General features: G+C 33.6%; 3 protein-coding genes and 2 non-coding genes across 8 annotated transcripts; 4 read left to right on the top strand and 1 right to left on the bottom strand.

The window, feature by feature from the left end:
- The first annotated feature begins 342 nt into the window (after positions 1–342).
- LOC133677351 (heterogeneous nuclear ribonucleoprotein 1-like) lies at positions 343–4,247 on the top strand. The gene is made up of 5 exons (XM_062099334.1): positions 343–666; positions 772–898; positions 1,166–1,388; positions 2,380–3,577; positions 3,988–4,247. Exons 3-5 carry the CDS (start codon positions 1,167–1,169, stop codon positions 3,999–4,001), a joined length of 1,434 nt encoding a protein of 477 aa, XP_061955318.1. The 5' UTR covers positions 343–666; positions 772–898; position 1,166; the 3' UTR covers positions 4,002–4,247.
- A 2,712-nt stretch (positions 4,248–6,959) lies between these two features.
- Positions 6,960–10,084, bottom strand: LOC133676540 (ras-related protein RABA5a-like). 4 transcript variants are annotated; one of them, XM_062098219.1, is made up of 3 exons: positions 9,881–10,084; positions 7,759–8,557; positions 6,960–7,542 (listed from the first exon to the last, which is right to left on the bottom strand). In XM_062098219.1, exons 2-3 carry the CDS (start codon positions 8,096–8,098, stop codon positions 7,208–7,210), a joined length of 675 nt encoding a protein of 224 aa, XP_061954203.1. In that variant the 5' UTR covers positions 8,099–8,557; positions 9,881–10,084; the 3' UTR covers positions 6,960–7,207. The 4 variants fall into 4 exon arrangements, with proteins under 4 accessions (XP_061954203.1, XP_061954204.1, XP_061954205.1 ...); XM_062098220.1 differs by lacking the exon at positions 9,881–10,084 and adding an exon at positions 9,730–9,859; XM_062098221.1 differs by lacking the exon at positions 9,881–10,084 and adding an exon at positions 9,431–9,715.
- Positions 10,085–14,729: 4,645 nt separating this feature from the next.
- Positions 14,730–14,810, top strand: TRNAL-CAG (transfer RNA leucine (anticodon CAG)). Its single transcript has one exon. It is a non-coding gene; the product is annotated as a tRNA-Leu (tRNA).
- An 82-nt stretch (positions 14,811–14,892) lies between these two features.
- TRNAL-CAG (transfer RNA leucine (anticodon CAG)) lies at positions 14,893–14,973 on the top strand. Its single transcript has one exon. It is a non-coding gene; the product is annotated as a tRNA-Leu (tRNA).
- Positions 14,974–20,080: 5,107 nt separating this feature from the next.
- On the top strand, positions 20,081–22,792 carry LOC133676742 (inositol transporter 4-like). Its single transcript, XM_062098472.1, has 6 exons — positions 20,081–20,216; positions 20,537–20,607; positions 20,717–21,052; positions 21,133–21,240; positions 21,538–22,143; positions 22,310–22,792. Exons 1-6 carry the CDS (start codon positions 20,081–20,083, stop codon positions 22,790–22,792), a joined length of 1,740 nt encoding a protein of 579 aa, XP_061954456.1.
- Positions 22,793–23,644: the final 852 nt, after the last annotated feature.

Below are 23,644 nucleotides of genomic sequence, written 5' to 3'. Positions count from 1 at the left end.
TTGGATGCCTGAGATATGGGATAATTAATGGTATCCTTTATCTAATCCTCGAATTGTTAAACCTTTTTGACAAATTTCAATCAATTCATTTAGGGAAGAAATAACAAAGGAATTAACTTTACCATCGCTTGCATTTTAACACTCTTTTTTTAATTAAATAAAAATAAAAATCTGCTGAACTTATTTGAAAAGGACTTGAAAGTTTAATGGTGAAAACTTCAAAACAAGAAAACTACTTTCGACCATACAAAACAATAATAATACTAATAATAATTAAAAAAAGAAGAAAGTAAAAGGTGGCAAAATTTAATTCTTGGAAAGTCACCATCTTCCATCTTCTCCTTTGTAACTTTCTTACACGAGAGGATAGCCAAAGCTAAACCTCTCCATCTCTCTCCCTCTCTCTCATTATATATATGTATAAAGACATAAACATAAGAACCCATTTTTTTGTTGTTGTAAACAAATCCACTCTCTCTCTCTCTATTTCTTCGATAAGTTTGAATCCTTTGATAAGTTTTAATCAACAACAACAGTAACTTACAAAGAGAGAAAGAGAGGAGAGAGAGAGCAGAAAAAGAAAGGGTCTCTCTCACCCTCTCTTGTTGTCATGTCTCCTCTCAGATCTTAGATTTTTTAAGTTTTCTATCTGGATTTTTTTTTCTGGTAAACTTTCAATCAAAAAAGCAATCTTTTTGATGATGAATTCCGGGTTCTGGATCTTGTACTCATTTTCTTACCAAAGTTGGTATCTTTCTGTTTGTTTCTCAGGATTCCTGGATTGCTTTTGCTTGATATTTGATTGTTTGAAGGTTGTTTCTACTTTGGGATTGAATCCAAGAGTGGTCTTTTGATATACGCTTGTAAATATCCGAGCTTTGCTTGTATCTCAGACAAGGTATTGTTTTTCTTGGTTTAATCTGCATTATGGTATGATGTGTTTGATTGTTGTTGTTAATATAGTATCGTGTCTTTTGTTGAGCTGGATGTATTGTGGCAGTGGATATTGGATTGGATTTTGTTGTAGATGTGTCTATTCTGTATTAGAATTAAGATCTGCTGTTTGATTGGTATAGAACGAGACATGGCTAATTTTTTTTATGAGATTGTTAGTTTTATGTGCTGATTGTTTCGTTTTATGTTTGTTGGTGGGATTTGTGTATAGAATGGAAATGGAGCTTGGAAAGTTATTCATTGGTGGGATTTCATGGGACACAAATGAAGATCGTCTCAAGGAGTATTTCCGGTCTTTTGGGGATGTTTTAGAAGCTGTCATAATGAAGGATCGAGCCACAGGTCGTGCTCGTGGCTTTGGTTTTGTTGTTTTCGCTGACCCTGCTGTTGCTGAGAGAGTTGTGATGGAAAAGCACCTTATAGATGGTAGAAATGTAAGTTGTTATGTTTTGATTCTCAATAATATGGGTTTCGAACGATAATGATTTACTTCTGGTTAAATTTGATCATCATAAATTTCTATCCTATCATAAAAAATAAATTCCATCTTTTGTGATTCTGTGGCTGTGTATAGTAGATGACGACAAAGGATTATTTCTGCATTGTCTAGAGTAATAATGTAGACATTTTATTTTCCTTGGGAGGTGGATGGGGAATTTTTGTTGTTGCTGTATGTCAATATTGAACAATTCAAGTAAGACTCAGAGCTTAAATGTTTAGAAAGCTAGCTGGCATTACTCCCTGAGGTATAGGATGTGATGAAACCCTTGTCAGCATTATAGTTCGTTTTGGTTTCGGCAAATTTAAACAGCAATCAGAGATTAGAATTTCACAACATAACATGTGCATTTGCTAGATTGTCAAGAAAATCTTGTTTTAGAATAAAAGTACACGTGCTAAGGGATATGAGAAATGGCTTCCATGAGAGTCAAGTTGATCGGAGGAAACAATCAGGCTTCAATAAAACAGACAAACTGTAATTAATGTCTCATTAATTGCTGATGCTAATGGAAAAAACATTGGTGCAAAAGTTTAAAAAATGAGGGAGGTGAAGCTTATCTACACAAAAGGTGAGAGCTTGATACATATTTTTGGTAATTTGTTGTGCTGCTGAAAAGTTATGAACTACGAATGAAAAATTTTACAAAATAAGGAGATAAAACGTGTCAATCTACTGTCCCGCATCTCATGCCAGCCCATGTTTTCAATACAAACAGACGATTCCGAGTAATGCAAAATCTTGCAACATCATTAGGAAAAGAGTATGAAGATAAAAAATTTGCTAAGTTTCTCAATTCCAAGTGTCTATTGCTTACATGCGACAAAGAGACAATGTTTTGCTTCACTGTTTTAAGTAGTTATGAAACTTTGGACTATATGCAAACATGGAAAATATATTATTCCTAATCAATCTTTCCTTTGCAGGTCGAGGCAAAGAAGGCAGTTCCTAGGGAGGATCAGAGCACTCTGAACAAAAATAGTAGCAGCATTAATGGCTCACCTCGTCCTGCCCGAACAAAGAAGATATTTGTAGGAGGTTTAGCATCTACAGTTACAGATAGTGACTTTAAGAAGTACTTTGATCAGTTTGGAGTGATTGTAGATGTGGTGGTTATGTATGATCACAACACTCAAAGGCCAAGAGGTTTTGGATTCATCACCTATGATTCAGAGGAAGCGGTTGATAGAGTATTGCACAAAACCTTTCATGAACTCAACGGTAAAATGGTTGAGGTCAAGCGGGCTGTCCCAAAGGAATTATCCCCAGGGCCAACACGGAACCAGTTAGGAGGACTTAACTATAGTCCAAGTAGAGTCAGTAGCTTCCTCAATGGTTATACTCAGGGATATAACCAAAGTTCTGTTGGAGGGTATGGAGTTAGAATGGATGGTAGGTTTAGTTCTGTTAATGTTGGACGGACTAACTTTTCTCCGTTTGGTACTGGTTATGGGATGGGATTGAATTTTGAGCAGGTGTTGAACCCAAGTTATGGGGGAAATTCAAACCTTAATTCTAATGCTGGCTATGGACGAGTTAGCCCTTCATATAGTGGAAATGCAAGCAGGTATGGCAACCCCATAGGGCTTAGTGTAGGCAATGGAGGAAGTAGTTCTGTCTTAAATTCAACAGCTCACACATTATGGGGAAATGGAAGTAATAATCATTCTTCAAGCGCCAACAACTCCAGTACTTTTATGGGTTCTGGAACTGGAAACTCAGGAATGGGTTCTTTTGGCAGTATTGGAGCACTTTGGGGCTCCTCTGCTAATTCCGGGCAAGGTGGAGGAGTTGGCTCTGTCAATAGCAGTAGCAATCTAGGCTTTGGCAGTGGAGATTTTGATATTGGTCTAGGAGGTTTAGGTTATGGAAGAAACAGTAGGACAGGTGTTGCACTGACATCATCTCATGTTGCATCCAATGGTGGTTATGAAGGGGCTTATGCAGACTTTTATGAAAAGGAATCATTATATGGGGATTCCACCTGGCAATCTTCACCTTCAGAGCCAGAAGTGTCAGGCTCATTTGGTTTTGGGCTTGGAACTGCAGCTTCTGATGTTATGACTAAAAATTCTGCTGGTTATGTTGGTGGTTATAGTGTTGCTAATAGACAATCAACTAGAGGTAAGTATTCTTTGCCCCCATGTTTAAGCTGATTTCTTCTCTGATTATCAATGCTGCTTTTCCTCATGTAACATTTCATTTTATATTGCTATCAAAGCTTTCATAACTCAGAAGAACACAACTGTCATAGGAAAAACTGCAGAATATAATGAGAATAGTCTCTCTTTGTGGATTTCCCCACTGCGAATCCGTAGTATTTATTACTCCAACTGTCCAACATTTTGTGCCGATTCCGCAAATTATTGGACCTTGATTGTCTAAGCTCCTATATTTTTTATCACTTAGTTTTTGCTTTCATCCTAGTACATGTAACCGATGCTGATGAAATTCTTTTCTTGCAAAATCTTACACGCCATCATCACGATGCTCTCTGGTGCTGACATGATCTTCTTCATTTTCCTGCGTTTCAGGAATTGCCGCATAGGATGATTATGATATAGGTGAGGTAACCTGGTGAAGTGAATTTCATACATGTTTCTTGTCCAGATGTTCCATTCCATAAAGGAAACATGATTCGAGCAAGCTGGTTCATGTTTTTATCATAGAGAGCAGTCCAAGGAAATCTGTGTATGGTTTGAGCTTTTGAGATTTTTCTAATATAGGTTTTTTCTTTCTTGAGATGTAAAAAATCACGTTGTGGGGTATACTCAAAAAATGATTGTATGATGCATCATCTTTCGTGACACTGATATATATATATATATATATATATATATATATATATATATATATATATATATATATATATATATATATAAATAGCTGCTCCTCACGTTGTGGGGTCACTAATATTGCATGTCAATAAATCATAACTATGAAAAAAAAAATAGAAACCTTCGAGAAAAGGTGTCCCGTCCAAGTTATCAGTAATGCAAGTCAATTCAAAAAATGATGCTGTTCTAATATTTTATTCAAGAAATTATAATGATGATGTTTTAGAAAAAACTAAACCTAGTTTTGACCTGACACTCACACGGGGTTAAGATTAATTTTCACATAATTTAATAATTCTGTATAAAACAAAATGCACAGAAGAAACCTAGAAGCACCATAAGTGAGTCTCTTCTATGAATTAATTAAAGTCATCCTCAATGATAGAGTTGTTCCTTTAGGGTGTGATTAGGATTATATGTATTTGGTTTAGAATAAAAATTATTTTTGATATTAATATATTAAAATGATTTATAAATAATAAAAAAATTATTTTAAAAATAAAAAATTTAAAATTTAAAAAAACACGAACTATTACCTCCTGGGCCTGCCCATCATCATCTAGCCCTTGGACGTCTTCATAATCATGTATAATTACCCCATTGCCATACTCCTCCAGTTCTGTACTAGCTTCTTCTTGTTCATCAAAAATTGTTTAGCCACCTATAAACAGACCAAACTTACCATCTTCATCTCCATCAACGTTTTTTTTTTACTAAATTCACCATTATTAATGGGATCTCTACCACATGTACATCCCCATCATGCTCTTCCTCTTCATTATCACGGTCATCCTCTTCCTCCTCCACTTGATGATCACCGCCCTCGCTCTCCTTCTCTACTTCGTCATTGTCCTCCTATCTTTACACACGTCCATGCTTCGCTTCCTTATCGACAAATAGCTAATACTAGATAGGTGGCATGCAAATACACCGTGGGCTGGCTTAATTTTTTCTAACATAAAAAAAATACTAAGATGACACAGGTATACTTAAAAAAAAACTGAGACTTGGGTCATTAATTCATTAATTTAGCTGAGTTTAATAAGGTTAGATAACTTAAATATTTCAAATAAAAAATGCAATGATAATAAATTAACTTAAAAAATTAACAGTAAAAATAAGTAATCCAAACCCATTATAGTTAGCATGTAAAATCTGTAATTTGATTGTGATATCGGGTAACTCCATAAAAAAATAAAGCTTAATTACCAAACAAGACAACAATGAAGGCTAAATATTTTTAAAACATAAATTTAAAAGAATTAACAAAAATATCAAAATCATCTCGGATTAACCTACTAATTCTATTGTCATTTTCTATGAACCACCTTTGCTGGTAACCATGGAATCTGATACAATTTTGAATCATGAAGACAAAAGAAATCCAGAGTTTTCTTCTTTCTATCTTTGGAGAGCATTAATTAACCATGGAAGATGATGAGAAGGAGGAGGTCTCATTGATGTGTCGATGCAGTGCAAATTCCACCAAAAATCGATGATCGTCAGCAACACTTACCTCGCTTGCTATGCACTCTAGAATACCAGCAGGAAGCTGAGTCCAGTCTCTTAATTTGTTATATATAGCAGAAAATCTATGATGGACGGGGCGGGCTTGCTATAGCCAAAACTATTCATATTTTTCACAGGAGAAGGATTTATCTACGTACAAACTTGACCGTATAATCTGAAACAAAAGCAGGTTTTTAGTATTCCTCACAACATCTACGTACGTACTATCTCTTGACATCACAAATTCCTAAAATATTATAGAACTTGATACCTCACGTGGAACATGGCATCTATGATTAACAGCCAGCTAATCTCAATCAAAATTATGCTTACTGTCATCTTAATAATTGCAAATAAAATAAATAAAAACAATATTTTATCATTTACGATTAAGTGGGTGCTTGATAATGCTAGTGAATTTGCTTTATGTTCTTTTGCCGAACAAATGATTTAATTCAACTTTTTGTTATTTAATTTCTAAATTTTTCTAGGGTTTAGACCCGAGATTATCTAGTTCTAGTGAATATCCTATATCTTAACCATTAGTAGGGTAGTTTAGATAACTTTTAGTTACTATCTTGAAATATAAAAATAAAAACAATTGGAACTAAAAAAAATGTTTTCTCAGTCCTTTTTATTTTTTTAAAATATAAATTTATTTCAAAAAATTATATATTTTTATATCCTTTTCCTTTTGCCCTCTCTTTTATATGCTTTCGTTCTATCCTGATCTTAGAGTTTACAATTTCATACCATCCATTCTCATCTTGTGGGCCAGCAATTAGGGTAGGGATATTATGTACAGACTGCACCCAGTTCCTATGGTGCCTGTTACGTTAAAAAGGTCATATCCCATGCGCCACCCATCCTTTGACACTGCCACTTCTTTCTCAAGCATTGAAGGAGATGACAATTAAAAAACGAAAAAAAAAAAAAAGAGGGGGGGATAAAAGATGATTTCACCATGCATAAACTCAACCATGAAAGACGCAAGTCTAGCGAGCCTGGAACACGAGTGATCTTGCATTACACATGATGCATGACAATGTTGCGAGCCTGGAACCCCATCCCATCCGAATGCAATGTCAATTCGTAAATCATGTCAAGAAACCAAGGTCTAGGCAAAAAGGAAAAAGATAAGGTGAAAAACAAGAGAAGGGTTTGCACCGAGGGTGTGAACATTGTATGATATAATTCTTTTTAAACCCCATGAGATCATTTACATTTGCTACTCCAATTTATCATCTTCAACCATCATTAACTCAGGTGAACAAGTAAAAGAATTCTATTACATGGAACAAAATCAAGAAACTAAACAAATGGAGAAGTAGGGATGTAATATGAGTGGCAAATTCGGGCTAAAGAGCATGAAACGGGCAAAAATAAGTAATTAAGCTGCAGTTGGTTACTAAGATGAACAGCACCCTTTTTTGGTTTCTGCATTGCCTTCTTGATTCCCATCTCCCTGTAAAACCACGGTCTTTCCGTTTCCCAGCTCAGGAGCACCTGGTTTATTGAGTTCTTGTGATAATATAACTTTCCGGCTTAATATATTGTAGATCTCTTTAACAACTGTCTGAAAGGCAGCAGCAACGTTGGAGGAATCGAGTGCTGAAGTTTCCATGAAGAACAAACCCTGTGCTTCTGCCAAGTCCTTGCCTTCCACTGTTGGTACCTCTCTGGCATCCTTGAGATCGGACTTATTCCCGACAAGTATTGTTACTACATTCATGTCAGAGTGAGCTGTCCAACAGAAAACTACAAAATCAATCTTCCATCTGAAAGGAAAAGTGTCAAAATATATGTTGCAGGCATTGCGGTTCAAACAACAAACTGGTCTGCAAAGTGCCCTAATCATAATTTTACTTCAAAGACTATCAAACCAGATATCAAATCAGTCAGTACAGAAAAGGAAATGAAAAGATTTAAATAATTAGCAAAAGTTGTTATGAAACTTACTGTGAAGTTCGTTAAGCCATCTGCCAACGCTATCAAATGTTTGGCGCCTACTGATGTCATAAACGAGAAGAGCTCCAACTGCACCTCTGTAGTATGCAGATGTTACAGCCCGAAATCGCTCCTGACCTGCTGTGTCCCAGATCTGTGCTTTAATTTCCTTTCCGTTAATATCCATCTTTTGGGTTTGGAACTCTACCCCTATTGTAGACTTTGAATTGGGGTAGAATTCATCTCTAGCAAATCTTGCAAGCAAATTTGATTTCCCAACAGCTGAGTCGCCAATCAAAACAATCTTGAAAAGGTAATCTTCTGCTTTGTCATCCTCAGAGTAAAAGGCCATTTTTCAACTTTCACAGAATGGCCAATCTATAGAAGCATGTCTGTTGCTGGAGAACAACTGGTTGGAAACAAGTCAACAATGCCACCAATGACTAGCCTTCCAGAGGGCAGATCTCTTCAGGGGAGCTTAATATTTACCTCAGAAGAACCAGAAGCTCCCCTATACAAGATGAGGAAATGGAATTAGAATATCCAAGAATGAGGGCAGGGTACAAAGGAAACTTGATAGGCAGGGAAAGTATATAACAGGACAAGGGTCACTGTTGAGAAATTAATTAGAAGAACATGTTGGAACCCGAGGAAATATCTATCTTCCGAAGCTAAAGTTGGCGGGCCTCATAAAAGTGTAACAAGTAGTAACTTCTACTCCATCCTCTGCTTTCTACCGCTTGTGTAATTCTATCAGGTGCTTTTTCTTTGTGGAATCCAGTATTTCTCTTCAAAATGAGGATTACGGTCCCTGCAATATCAATAAAGCATCAGCATCTAATTTTCCATAGCTTGACAGAATGTAACAACTGTAGACAGAAACTAAGGAGAAGAAGAGATCAAGTGCTATATAACCAGAAGCTTAAAAATTTTAAAGCAACCCTTTCTCCCCTAACATTAAGCTAACTCTATTGGCCTCATCCCTTTTGTTTGACCCTAGAAGCAGCCTTTCTCCCCCTATATTAACCTAACTTCAGCTCATCTCCTGTTTCACGCTTCTAAACTCACCACAGGACTGCACAATGGTGGCCAGATCCTTCCTGCACTCTACCCAATAAATTAACATCGACTTGACAGATTATGATCTCGAAACATCATAATAGCCATGGATATGACAATTGGAGATCAGAAGAGGATGAGTAAAAAACAATTCAAATAAAAAAAGAAAATTACTGTCTTTTTTCTGGACTACTTCCCCACCGAAATCTGGATGCCGCTCCTGTAACTTATCACTCAAAGGTTACTGCTTCCTCGTACTTACTTCTCTTCTACCCTATGTTTTCCCAAATAGCCAAAGAATTATATGCACTGTCTATCACTCTATAAAAACTAATTGTTTCCATTCATCTAAAGTCATAAATACAACACTAACACAAACAAACCAAATTGCCATGATATACAATACAAAGCTGAATGGCATCCTCAAACATACAATTATGCAAACTAGACAAGCCTATGATCCAAAATATAGAGCAAGAAGGGAAGTAAACCTCTAGACTACAGCGGCCTATATCTACACATCAAGCAAGACACACATAGCCTAACTCGAGCATCACATAAAATCCAACAAAAAATCGACACAATCAACAAAGAAAACTTCAATCATTGTCTTAATTCACAGTACATTCTGAGCATCTCAATGTAGAACACTACACAGACAAGCGCCGTAATGCTTTCCAATCCTGTCAAATTGTAAACAACAAGCACTACAAGCTGCACATAAAGTCAACATTTTTATGCAGTGATGTTCATAGTCAACAAAAGCAGTCATTAGAAGAAAAAACGATGGAAAACTAAGCTGTAAACATGATCTCCTTAAGTTTAAACAAAAACCCATTAAGGATTAAACCATTTTGAACCCAAAAAAACAACATTTTAACAAATTACAGATCATGTAATGATAAAAAGAATGCAATCTTTCACCATGTTTTTGAATTTTATTGAGACCCCAGATTGAAATTTAACAAAAAACGAAGAGCCCTTAATTCTTCAAGCAAGTAACTACAAATTAATAAAGCACAAAAAAATTAAACATAAAAATTAATAGTCAACAAAAAGAATAACAAAAAAGTACCTTTTTTATGGGCTCCGAAAATCAAATAACGAAACCGAATAGCGAAATGGATCTTGTGGGGTATTTAGAAAATTAAATGATTTAATAATGGCGTTTTTTACTTGAAAAACGAAACGATTTTAGACAGAGAAGCGGAAGACAGCTAGTCACAGAAAGAGAGAGAGGTTTCTTTCTTTTTCTTTATTTTTTCTCAATGTGTCTGTCTGGTTTTAAGCCGTTCAAGCCAAGTAATTAATGAGCTAATAATAATAATAATAATAATAATAATAAACAGGGATGGTTTTTCTTTTGGTGCTTGAGAGATGTAATAATTATTTTTTAAAGTATTTTTTTATTTAAAATATATTAAAATAATATATTTTTTATTTTTTTTAAATTATATATATTTAACATTAGCATAAAAAAATTAACAAATTACTTTTAAATAAAAATATTTTTTAAAAAATCATAAATCATGAGTTGCATTGCAGCTCTCAAGCAACATCTCTTTCATGTTTAAATTGTGCCATGGATTTTTTTAATCTTATTGATACATGTCTTTTATAGGATCAAAGGAAGAAGTTTAATTTTAATGTGTAGAAGTTTAAGGCTTGACTTTCATTACTAAGTATTTGATTACTGAAAATAAGGGCAAAAATAAATATATATATATATATATATATATATATATATATATATTAAATTTTTATACTTTTAAAAGAGATAGTAAAAAGAGGAATGTTTTTGTTTTCTATCCCAAATACACTAACCAAATTCTATCTTATTTTTTTACTAATATAGTAACTCCATTCACATACGTAGCTTTATGTTTTTTTATATATTTTTTATTTTCTAGAGTAATAGGGTTCATGAATCATATGTCAGTAATTTTGTATTTTTTTTTTTTGTTAATTTCCAAAATTTGTTTTACGACATGTTTGATAAAAACGAAATGTTTGATTTAGAGATGTACAAGCTACCTTTGGAATAATTCATAATGGTAACATTAACTTTAATTCTATCATTATGATCATTTCATCCATTATTTTTGCATAGTTTTTTTAATAAAGTTAATGTTTATTTTTTAATGCAATTGCTAAAAAAAATTAATGTTTTCCCAAAAGTTGTTATTTTTCTCCGCTTAAATAAAAATAAATTTAATTAATGAAATGATTATAATAAAGTTAATTAAAAATAAACATTGAGGGACTAAATAAAACTTTAAGAAGAGAAGAAAGAAATTGTAATAGGATGGCACAATAACAAGAGTATGAGAGAAAAAATTAAAAAAATGAACAAAATAAAGAAAGAGACGTTATAGACATAACAAATAACAAAGCTCTAATTATAGCATTTTTAATACCATTATAAAAAAAGCCAACTTTGAAGCTAAAGGGAAGTATATACACCACCTAAAAAGCAATAATGTGCCCATTCACTAGCATATGTAACACACATGCTAGTCACTAGAAAATTTTTTTTGTGTCTTGATGTGTCAAACTTTAAGAAGAGAAGAAAAAAATGTAATAGGATGGCATAATAACAAGAGTACGAGAAAGAAAATTAAAAAAAAAGAACAAAATAAAGAAAGAGACGATATAGACATAACAAGGCTTTGATTATAGCATTTTTAATATTATTAGAAAATTCTTAATGAGACAATTTTTACATATAAAAGAAAGCCAACTTTGAAGCTAAAAGTAAGTTATATGCACCACCTAAAAGGTAATAATATGCTCACTCACTAGCATGTGTAACACACGCGCAAGCTACTAGAATTTTTTTCTTTTTGTGTCTGACTTGTGTCTTACGCGTGCTAGACAAAAAAAAAATGATTGGGAGATGCGTATGTGATATTTGTGCATCTCCAAGTTACACGGGTAAGGTTTGCATAACCAATTAAACTATACTATTTTGAAAATTATTTTTTTTTCAGTTGTTTGGGGAAAAGTTTTTCTCTACCATGTTAATTTAGAAAGGGAAAAAAAACTTGTGTATTTTTTTATGATTTGTTATTGTGTTACTGAAAGAAATTAAATTGAACACAAACATTCATTTAAATGACGTTTTATGTGGAATACTTTTGGGATGGGAAATCTTTTACAATATTTGGTAGGTAATGATATAAATTTATTATGATAGTAAAATGATGATAGTCTTTATAATTATGATATAGGATGATGATGATGATAGCAATGTTGCGGATAAAAATGGAAGGAGAAGGTGACAATAATGGTGATGGAGTATGATAATGATTTTAGTACAATGTAGTGATGAAAGCGATGACAGTTGTTGTAAAATGATAGTGGAACGATAATAATAATAATAAAGATAATGATTGTATGTGAGATAGTGGTAGAGATCACGGTGATGGGGTGATTGTGACATCAATAGTAATAGTATTTGTTAATATTATTGGATGATATTACGAGTAAATTATTATTTGTAAAATATTTTATAAGATTTTATTAATTATAAATTAAATTGAAAAATTGATCAAAAAATATTTTAAAAAATCAAATACAAAAATATTTTTTTTATAAGACAAACACTCTCTTGTTTGGTTTAGTATAGTATTGAGTTCGTAAAATTTACCACAAAAATATTATTTATCCAATAAATAGAGCTATCGAAACCTATTTTGAATTTTATATATGTTTTCACCAAGGGTTTTTTTTTAGTTTCGAGGTATCCATGGACAGCCAAAGAGATTTTGTTTTTCATAATGTCTAGAGATGTACTTATCTCTCTATTAAAAATTGAAGTTTATAGATATTTCTCGTAGCAATTCATATATTCTTATTGAAAAAAAAGAAATAAAACTCCGAATATATTTAATAATTTCTCGACAGATATATCATGAAATCTTGCCAACTCTTCAATTGATGAACCTTGTGCCTAAATCCATACAGGTAACCTAGCCCAAGAGATTAATTATACTGTTTGCACTAATCAAGTTTCATTTGTCTTGAAAAACCAAAATAAATATTAGAACTTGCAAGTTTTTCACTAATTAGTCAAAATCCTAAATCACTAACACCATAGCCGCTAATTAATGTGGGATTTTTTTATCAAATTAAAAATAAACAAACTTAAATTATTTATAATAAAGCATAAAAGATATGGTTACATGTTTCATCTCCTCTCGAAAGACAACTAAACTGATCTATCTAGGTTTTCAAAACTTAACAAGGTTCAAAACTGAAAGAAAATCCCCATGGATACGTAAAGAAATATTCTTAAATAATAAATAAGAACTGATACGGCAATATTTTTAATTGTTAAAAAGAAAAATAAAAATAGAAAATTGATCATCATTGTCAATATATAGCTAGATTGTCATTTGCAAAGACATGTAAATTTCACTTGGTGAGACTTTGCTGTCAACATATTCATTATCGATGCAGCCATCACTATAAAACAAGAAAAGAGAGGATTCTTGCATCTTAAAAGGGGCCGTAGTCAGTCTCACAGCATAAAGTCATAAATATTCTGGGTTATTTTTAGACTTCGATTGTGAACCGTTACCATCAAGCTATCTGTTCTTGCTGTTGTTATCACTGAAAACAATTGAAGCCATGGCCTCTTACTGCCATATTTGTAATGGGCCACAAATTATTATCATCCTCGATACCTTACACGTTGCCTTCATTCATATTATTCTCGAGGGTTAAGTCGAATAGTAAATCAGAATATTCCTCATCTTATCATTTACGTGATCTCTGTTCATCATCGATCTTGTAACAAAAAACACGAAACGAAGATAGTAAGAATGAGAATACTAATTAAACGCAAACCTAATTAAAGATCATTTTAATATATCAGAGAGGTGGAAAACACCCTCAAAACTAAAACCACATAAAAAGAACATGCACACATTCCTTCATTGATTTTCATTTATGATTTGCAGTGCTGCCGTATCCAGCTGCTAGCTAGTTAGGGTAAGGTAGACTGGCAGACAGATATACCATACTCAATTAATGGTATTGATATTGTATTGTCAATTCTTTAGCAATTAAGGCGTAGCAGAAGGGTTACGAAAGCTTGCAGTTAGGTATCGGAGACATGCAGAAGAAGGACCCCGCCTTCCATATACTGCTGCACGACTGCAGAAAAACCTGTGAAGTGTAGGATAGGCCATGTCTCTGAGGTGAATGCCACAACTCTTTAAAATGTTTGATTTGACTATTCAGGAGTTTTGTAGAGTTGGTAGAAGTTTCATTCCATGTTTCCGCTAGTGATATTATCTGTTTTTTTATTAAATTTTGAAAAACAAAATTAAATTAATTGTTTTAATATTTTTTTATTGTATTGATATGTTAATGTAAAAAATAATTTTAAAAAATTAAAAAAATATTATTTTAATATATATTTAAATAAAAATCATTATAAAAAATAGCCAATATTTCCACCCACACTACGTGAATTTGATCTATATTGTCAAGTTGGTGTAGGGGCTTGTGGTCGTAGAAGAAACCTCTAGTAATCATGTGGTTAAAAAATCTTTTAGCCAATTTGATTTTAAGATATGGGCTGTAATAAAAATTTGCAAACAAAAAATCAGCACAATATAATTTATTCAAATTGATAGTACAAACACAAATCTGAAAAGGCTAAAAAAACTATCAAATACCCGTGCACTATAATTATATATGTATTTTGTTTCGGTAAAAATATAAAAAAAATAATATTTTTTCTACCGTGCATAAACGGTTTTAAATATTTTGGAAAAATTAACCAAATTGCTTTTGAGAGTCACCAAGAGGTTTGTTTGGGCTTGAAGCTGTCTCGGCCGATACAACTCTTGTTTTATTGGTATTTTCATATATTATAAATTATATATAATCTAAAATGTAATCAGGCAACAAAGGTCAAGATGGCCGAGTTGGTCTAAGGCGCCAGTTTCAGGTACTGGTCCGAAAGGGCATGGGTTCGAATCCCATTCTTGACATTTCTTTTTACTTTAATCGAACACTGTCTATTTTCATATATTTTAAATTATATATAGTATAAAATGAAATCAGGCAACAAAGGTCAAGATGGCCGAGTTGGTCTAAGGCGCCAGTTTCAGGTACTGGTCCGAAAGGGCATGGGTTCGAATCCCATTCTTGACATTTCTTTTTTCGTAAATCGAATACTCTCTATTTTCATATATTTTAAATTATATATAATCTAAAATGTCATCTGGCAACAACGGTCAGGATGGCCGGTTGGCAAGAGCACCTTTTTACAGATGAATTTCTCTCCATTTTCTAAATCACAAAAAACAATTATATGGAGGTTAAATTTATTTAGAAGTTGATGATTTCTTTACTCCTTTTGCTGATTTTATGATCAACTTCTTGTCCTGCAGGAATTGATTGTGAGTACTTGTGTCTTAGGAGCCATTTTTGGGGCTGCAATCGGTGGGTTTTTTTAATGACAGTTTAGGGAGGAAAAAAACAATTTTGATTGCAGATTTTTTCTTCTTCATTGGTGCAGTAGTCATGGCTGTTTCTCCACATCCTTAGCTTCTTATTACTGCAAGATTTAATTTCTTGACGGTATAGGAGTTCGAATAGCATCCATGGCTGATTTGAGGTTGGTAATCTATAGTATGAGAGGCGTTGCATAAAATAAATAATAATGCTCACAAACTTCACCTTCTTAGCTATCTAAAGATTTCTAGAATCTTTGATGTTTAAGTATTTGACACCCTATTTTAAAAGAAAAGGAACAAAACTCGGGGATGAGTTTTATCTATCATGAAAAGTCTTAATAAATATTAAATAAGAATTATGATGATTTGGATGCAATCAAGGTTATTATGATGATTTGGATGAAGACGTAATATAGTTAAATAAAAATCTAATAAATATAAATTATATAGATAACTTAATAAATATTTTTATGAATCAACCAAGTCTAAATTTAAAAAAAGTTATTATCACGCATCTTTAAATTACAATAATAAAAGATCTGGTTATTGGATCAAACTTAATTTTTTTCAAGTGACTTTAATTTTCTTAAAGAAAGTTTTTTTATGCTTATCGGATCATTAAAACTCTTAGAATTAAGTTTGGAAGTTGTTTAGATCAATTTTGTTATTTTTCTAATATTTTTAGATTTTATATTTTAAATTAGATTTTATTTTCTTTATCCTTCTAGATCTCTAGTTGTTTTCTAGCAGACATAAAGTTTTTTTAGTATATATAAAGGTCTTGCAAACATATTGAAAAGACAACCATCATATATTTAATTTTCAGAGAATAAAACCATGAACTTAAGGGTCATATTGCCATCATTTTCTCTCATTAAATTGTCTGTATTTTCTCATTCAAGTAAAAATAAATAATAAAAAAAAAACTTTCAAACATAGCATCATGTTAATAATACTAAGAGCAACATAGAAAGGGAACGCAAGTCTAAATCAAATCAAATCAATAATACTATAAATTGCTCACCATCCGAAAGGAAGCACGAAAAGGATGCAACACAAAATTATAAAGACATACATCTTTTTTGAGACAATCTGTCTCTCTGTACGTAGTCAAAACGAAATTAAGCTGCAGGGTCATGAATCGCATAATAGATATACAAATGCAATTATTAAAACAGTGAAATAAAACAGCTAGAGATCCAAAGCTTCAATACATGGATTGTAGCTTTGTTTAATACATTAAGCATGGAAAGAACTAAAAAAATCAGAAGATGTTTTATGGAAGAAAATAAATTCTTTGCACTCCATGGAGAATAAAGAAATAAACATCATGTTAATTTTAATAATGTTTTTTTAATTATTTATTTATTTTATCAATATAACCAATTTCAACATCATATTAGAATTAATAATGTAATCTTGTTTTTCAAATTAATAAGATAAATAATTTCTATCAATATATCAAGGATTTCATATCAGGTATTTAAAAAAAAATGATGTCTTTTTTTTATCAGGCCACGCAAGAATATATATATATATATATATTCTTCTGCCAAAAAATAGGAAAAATTATTTATTGTCTTTCTGATTATGAAAGATGATCTGCAATTACAAATCAAGGTGTGTGTGTGTGTGTCTATATATATATGATTGACTTTGTGAATTTCCTTGATGCAAATAAAGACCATGATTTTTGTAAACACATACAATTAATTTCTATCACTTTTGCTCAAACTCTACTTGCTCAGCATACCTGACAGCCCCAGATGCACCAAGGAGTTGCTTTATGACTTGCTTGAAAGCAGATTGTGCTTTCTGTGCTAATGCAGCCAGCGAAGTAAGTTCAGTCACCTTTCTCAGCCCTTCAGCAATACATTGCATAATTTTCTTACATGATTCCTTGCCACATTAAGTGAAATGTTACTGTTAATTTGATTACATTATAGACTTTGAAGTTTCCATGTTATCAAACTGGTATTGATATTTATTTTTTACACTATCAGTTCCATCCTGGAGCGTGCCTGGATTCATCCAAGGTTGTAAGGGGTGAATGCCGTGCTGAAAATCGTGTGTTTTTCGAGAAGGGTTGCCCAAGCAAGTTCGGATTTCTTGCTGTTGTACTCCTTGGACTATACATCATTTCCTATTCACCTGGAATGGGAACCGTACCATGGATTGTGAACTCAGAAATCTATCCGTTGAGATATAGAGGTGTTGGTGGAGGCATTGCTGCTGTGTCCAATTGGTGTTCAAATCTGATCGTGAGCGAGTTATGCATAAGTCTCACGGAAGCTCTTGGTGCCGGTGGCACATTCTTCGTATTCGCTGGAATTTCTACCATTGGCCTCGTATCCATCTACTTTTTAGTCCCTGGAACCTAAGGCCTGCAATTTGAGGAGGTGGAGAAGCTGCTAGAGGATGGCTACAGACCACGCTTATTTGGAGGAAAGAAAGAAAAATCAAAGCACCAAGTTGAATCTGCGTAAAAGAATTGTTCTAACAGCCTAGGTTTCATATTTCGAATCACTTACAAGCACCCAGATCAAGTGTTTACAATAATGAATAAAGCTAGGCAAGCCTCTTGTTTCCAATAGAGAACTATTAGCTTTATTGAATGTTACATAGCCATTTAACTGTAATTAAAAATCCTACTTGATCAACAATTGTGATCTTAATTTTTTGTTAATAGTAAATGTTCTTCATGCTTTGCAATTTATAGAACTACCTTTCACTTCAATGAACCTGGACTAGCTTTCAGATTGCGGCCATGAAAATCCTACCTCGGGAAGTGCAAACTTGGGTCAGCAAGTGTAGAAATGTTTAAGCGGTTTCTTTTTTTCCTTGTTACAAATAAAATGCTCAAACTTTTGAAATGATAAAGAAGTTTTTTTATACATATATAACTGAGTTGTAAATAACTTATGTAAGACAATAGTTATAAAATTTGACTTGAAGGGTGAATTCAATGCTCTATCAACTCAAAACTTGGTTTAAATTGACAATAGTAAATTTAGCCAAGTTTTATTTTAAATTGATCTTTGATTTTTTACTAAAACAATAAGATTTTTTAAAATTATAGTTTGAGTTGATTCATTTAACCTGCGACTTGAATTTTAAACAGGTTTGATGTCTTAATTAAGTTATATAATTATATCTAATATTCAATATTATTAATGTTGACTCTTATAATGAGAAAAGAGTTTTACTATATATATATATATATATAATATATATATATATATATATATATATATATATATATATATATATTACTGTCCTTTTTCACAAATTACTATAGATTCAAGTGGTGATTTTTTTCATATGGATACTTGAATTTTTTATCTCCTTGATTGTATCCTTAAGTAGCAGTTGCAAAATTGATGGTCAATTATTCTTATTTGTTATCTAAAGGGAAAAACTGAAAGAGGGTGGACTAGGGTTGTCTGCGGGGGACTCTATGCAGGCATTATAGTTCAAGTTGCTCAGCAAGGCATCAATATATTCATGTACTATTCCCCGACTATAGTTTAGTTTGCTGGATTTGCTTTAAAATCAGTGACCTTAGCCCTAGCCCTTTCTCTGGTTACTCCTGGCCTCGATGCTCTCGGATCCATCATTAGTATACTTGTCGTAGATAGATATGGGAGGAAAAATGGCACAGCCTGGAGGACCTGTGGACTCGGTTTGATTGCAACTAAGTACACCCTATCTAATATCAGTTTCCGAATTTAAAGGCTATAAAAATCCATGGATAAGAGATAAGCATGGGCTCAAAATAAGTAAAACCCTTCTAAAGATGGAAAAAAGGCAGACATAAAAAGACAATTAACCTTTGCAATTAGCTCTTGTTATCCCATTTCACAAGGTGCCGGAAAATAAACAGGAGACAGGTTCATCTTCAATGGTCTGTATGCAAAGAACAAGCATGTTCTTGATGCAGCCATTGCCTTTAGATTGAAGAACAAACAGTCTGTAGGGACAAATAACTTAAAGAGCCAACAAAAAGAAGCCCTTATGTAAGATCATTTCTGGTATTGAAATTTACTTTAATTTCTTTTGAACTAAATGTTCAGTCTTACAGGCTATTTCTTGTGCTTTGTTTATTTTTATTTTTTCTATGGAAATGGTTTTGTTGGGCTAGGAAAAGAAGTACATGCAGCATTTCTCTTATTTTTAGATAAAAAATATTGGCGTTTGGTTTTTTTTTGGTTTATCCAATTCATGAATATTTTTTTAATTTTATTTTTAGGATTTATCCATTTAAAATAGAGATTGTGTTTCCAAGATGATTAATTTCAACCTGCCAAGAATTTCACTGTTGTGTCAGATTTCCAATACGAATCCGTAATTACTTGCAATCTAAAATCGAGAAATCCAAATCATTTTCACCAAATTGTAATAAATTTTATCTTCTTAAATGCCGTATCAAAAAAGTACTGTGTATGTTCAATACAAGTACTATGAACATATCCATTAGAGAAAACAGGAAGTAACCCTTCGCATGCAAAAGTATAGAGTGTTGAATCAATGAATAAGTACTTGAAAGGTTAAATATTTTAGTATTTTCAACGATTGGTGTAACCTTTCAATAATTGGTATCACAATAATAAGATCAATACTCAATTTTTTTTGTCATTATATAGAAAGTGATCAAGACTCTTAATTTGATCAGTTCAAAGTTTTATGCTGAAATAATAGTTGTCAAGGTTTTTAAGGTTCTGATCATCTTCATGGTTTTGAATTTGCAGATTGTCACTCAATTCATCAGTTAACTTTGTTGAAATCTATTTCCGTCTGCAAAAATGGTGGAAGGAGGAGTTACCACAGCTGACAAGACAGAGTTTACAGAATGCTGGAAGACTGTATGGAAGACTCCATATATTATGAGGCTTGCATTTTCAGCTGGCATTGGAGGGCTTCTTTTTGGTTATGATACAGGTTACATTAAGTTACTTCTGGATAGATTTTATAAGCTTATTTTGTCTCTTATGTTGCATTTGGTTAGTGTTCAGGAGACATCATAGACAGAAGGGAGAAAAATTATTTGGTTAGAAGGACGAAGACAGTGACAGTTTTTGAGTGAACTTCCTTCCTTTCAAAAAAAAGGAACAACAAGGGGCATGTCCCCCTTGTCTCTACTATCTCTGTATCTGTCTCATAACGTTACTGTAATAAGTTTGCTTTAATTTGTGATCTAAGGTATGTGTTATTGATTTGGGGAAAGTTCATAATTAATTGTTTCTTATGGAAATTTTTAGGAGTTATTTCTGGCGCATTGCTTTATATTCGTGATGACTTCGAAGATGTTGACAAAAATACATGGATGCAGGCGAGTTAGGATATGATATACTATGTTGAGTTTCTTGAGAGAGAGGGTCAGGAGATAGTTGTATATTGCTTATGCTCATGCTTTGATAAGGTTGTTTTGTATCGTGCAGGAAACCATCGTGAGTATGACTGTCGCTGGAGCTATTATTGGTGCTGCATTTGGTGGATATATGAATGACAGGTGGGGCAGGAGAGTGGCAATTTTAGGTGCTGATATCATATTCTTCTTCGGCGCAATTGTCATGGCTGTAGCTCCAAATCCCTGGGTTATTATTATCGGAAGGATTCTGGTTGGCTTGGGAGTGGGAATGGCATCCATGACCGCTCCTCTTTACATTTCAGAAGCTTCACCTGCAAGAATTCGAGGAGCACTCGTTAGCACAAATGGATTGCTGATTACTGGAGGGCAGTTTCTGTCTTATCTAATCAATCTTGCTTTCACCAAGGTATGTGTACTGCCAATCACTACTTGTTCCCAAACCTCTCAAAGTAACAGGATTTTAAAGGTTGCAAAATCATGTTTCAGGCTCCTGGAACCTGGCGATGGATGCTCGGAGTTGCTGGAATCCCAGCTTTGGTTCAGTTTGTGTTGATGCTTTCACTTCCCGAGTCTCCCCGATGGCTCTACAGAAAGGTTCTGATCATGCTCCTTGGAGAAATTTCCCACATAGATATATCTATTCTAAGACATAAAACAGATATTTGCTATCTCGCAAAATTTATGCTGTCCTTGAAGACTAGTCATGACCCTGTGGATCTTTGTGATATCTCAGAGTAACTAGGCTGTAGATATCTGGTCTGCATATTATCTTTGATGGATTCTCCCTATTTAAAAACACATTTTTGCTACTGCAATGTAGTTTAATCCTCCTTAAGATGGCGAACATTATGTGCTCCTAACCGTTTATATATTTGTTTACGTTTTGTTCAGGATAGGGTAGATGAGGCGAGGGCAATCTTGGAGAAAATCTATCCTGCACATGAGGTTGAAGATGAGTTGAATGCCTTGAAACTATCCGTTGACGCTGAGAAGGCTGATGAAGCTGCCCTTGGAGAGGGCATGATAACTAAAGTGAAGGGTGCGTTGAAAAACCGTGTAGTTCGCAGGGGACTTTATGCCGGTATCACTGTCCAAGTTGCTCAGCAATTTGTGGGTATAAATACAGTCATGTACTATGCCCCGACCATAGTGCAGTTTGCTGGATTTGCTTCGAACTCTGTTGCATTGGCACTCTCTCTCATCACTTCTGGCCTGAATGCTGTTGGCTCCATTGTTAGCATGTGTTTTGTCGACAGATATGGAAGGAGAAGGCTGATGCTTGTTTCAATGATTGGAATCATTTTCTTCCTCGTGATCTTATCAGTTGTATTTATGGAAGCTTCGAGCCATGCTCCGAAAATCAGTGGAATTGAGTCAGCTCACTTTGGCTCAAACTCTACTTGCTCAGCATACCTGACAGCCCCAGATGCACCAAGGTGGAGCTGTATGACTTGCTTGAAAGCAGATTGTGCTTTCTGTGCTAATGCAGCCAGCGAAGTAAGTTCACTCACCTTTCTCAGCCCTTCAGCAATACATTGCGTAATTTTCTTACATGATTCCTTGCCACATTAAGTGAAATGTTACTGTTAATTTGATTACATTTTAGACTTTGAAGTTTCCATGTTATCAAACTGGTATTGATATTTATTTTTTACACTATCAGTTCCATCCTGGAGCGTGCCTGGATTCATCCAAGGTTGTAAGGGGTGAATGCCGTGCTGAAAATCGTGTGTTTTTCGAGAAGGGTTGCCCAAGCAAGTTCGGATTTCTTGCTGTTGTACTCCTTGGACTATACATCATTTCCTATTCACCTGGAATGGGAACCGTACCATGGATTGTGAACTCAGAAATCTATCCGTTGAGATATAGAGGTGTTGGTGGAGGCATTGCTGCTGTGGCCAATTGGTGTTCAAATCTGATCGTGAGCGAGTCTTACTTAAGTCTCACGGAAGCTCTTGGTGCCGGTGGCACATTCTTCGTATTCGCCGGAATTTCCACCATTAGCCTCATATTCATCTACTTCCTTGTCCCTGAAACTAAAGGCCTGCAATTTGAGGAGGTGGAGAAGTTGCTAGAGGATGGCTACAGACCACGCTTATTTGGAGGAAAGAAAGAAAAATCCAAGGACCAAGTTGAATCCACATAACTACGTTGGCTATTGAGGAATCACTTACAAGCACCCAGATCAAGTGTTTACTGTAATGAACAATTTCCACCATTGGCAAACCTCTTGTTTCCAATGGGGAACTACTAGCCATGTAACGTAACTGTAATTAAAAATCCTACTTGATCAACAATTGCGGTGTTATCTCTTTGTTAATAGTAAATGCTCTTCATGCTTTGCAATGTTTCATATCTGCTTGCAACCAACCGCGTAGAAGCACAAAAAGGAACCGACACTTGACTTGCAGAACTATCTTACACTTCAATGAACTTGGACTCGGAAAAATGGCAGGAGATGAAATGTTTAAGCGGGGTTTTTTTTTTCTTAACAAGGAATATACTCGAACTTTCGAAAAGAGAGAAGAATTTTTATACATATATAATCATATAATCTGAATTGTAAATAATTTACGTAATACTATGGTTATAAAATTTGACCTGAATTTAGAGCTTTGCTTGAGCTAGATTTTATAAAATCAGTATTTTATTTTTATGATTTATTTTTTAAGAAAAATGATAGCTTGAATCGACTCATTTAATATGAGATCTTTTTAGACCATCTTGATATAGGGCCAACCTTGACAATGAAACACCTCGGCCCAAGTGGCCTGAAGGGTCTTGATAGACAGATAGATTAAAAAAAAAAAAAAAAAAAAACCTCTGAGTTTAGGATGGGTTCCTTTTGTTAAGATTGGATACTCTTCTCCAATCAGTATTCTTTTTTATTTTTAAAAGTATAAAAATTTCATTCTTAAATTATCCGAAGATAGCTTTTTTGTGTCTATTTCTTTAACCAATCAACGTTTCTGTCTTTTCTATATATATATAATTTAGG

This window comes from Populus nigra, chromosome 17 (genome assembly GCF_951802175.1).
Source record: "Populus nigra chromosome 17, ddPopNigr1.1, whole genome shotgun sequence".
NCBI classification, from domain to species: domain Eukaryota; kingdom Viridiplantae; phylum Streptophyta; class Magnoliopsida; order Malpighiales; family Salicaceae; genus Populus; species Populus nigra.
The sequence above is the reverse complement of the archived record's forward strand: the minus strand, read 5'-3'. Positions and strand labels throughout refer to the sequence as shown.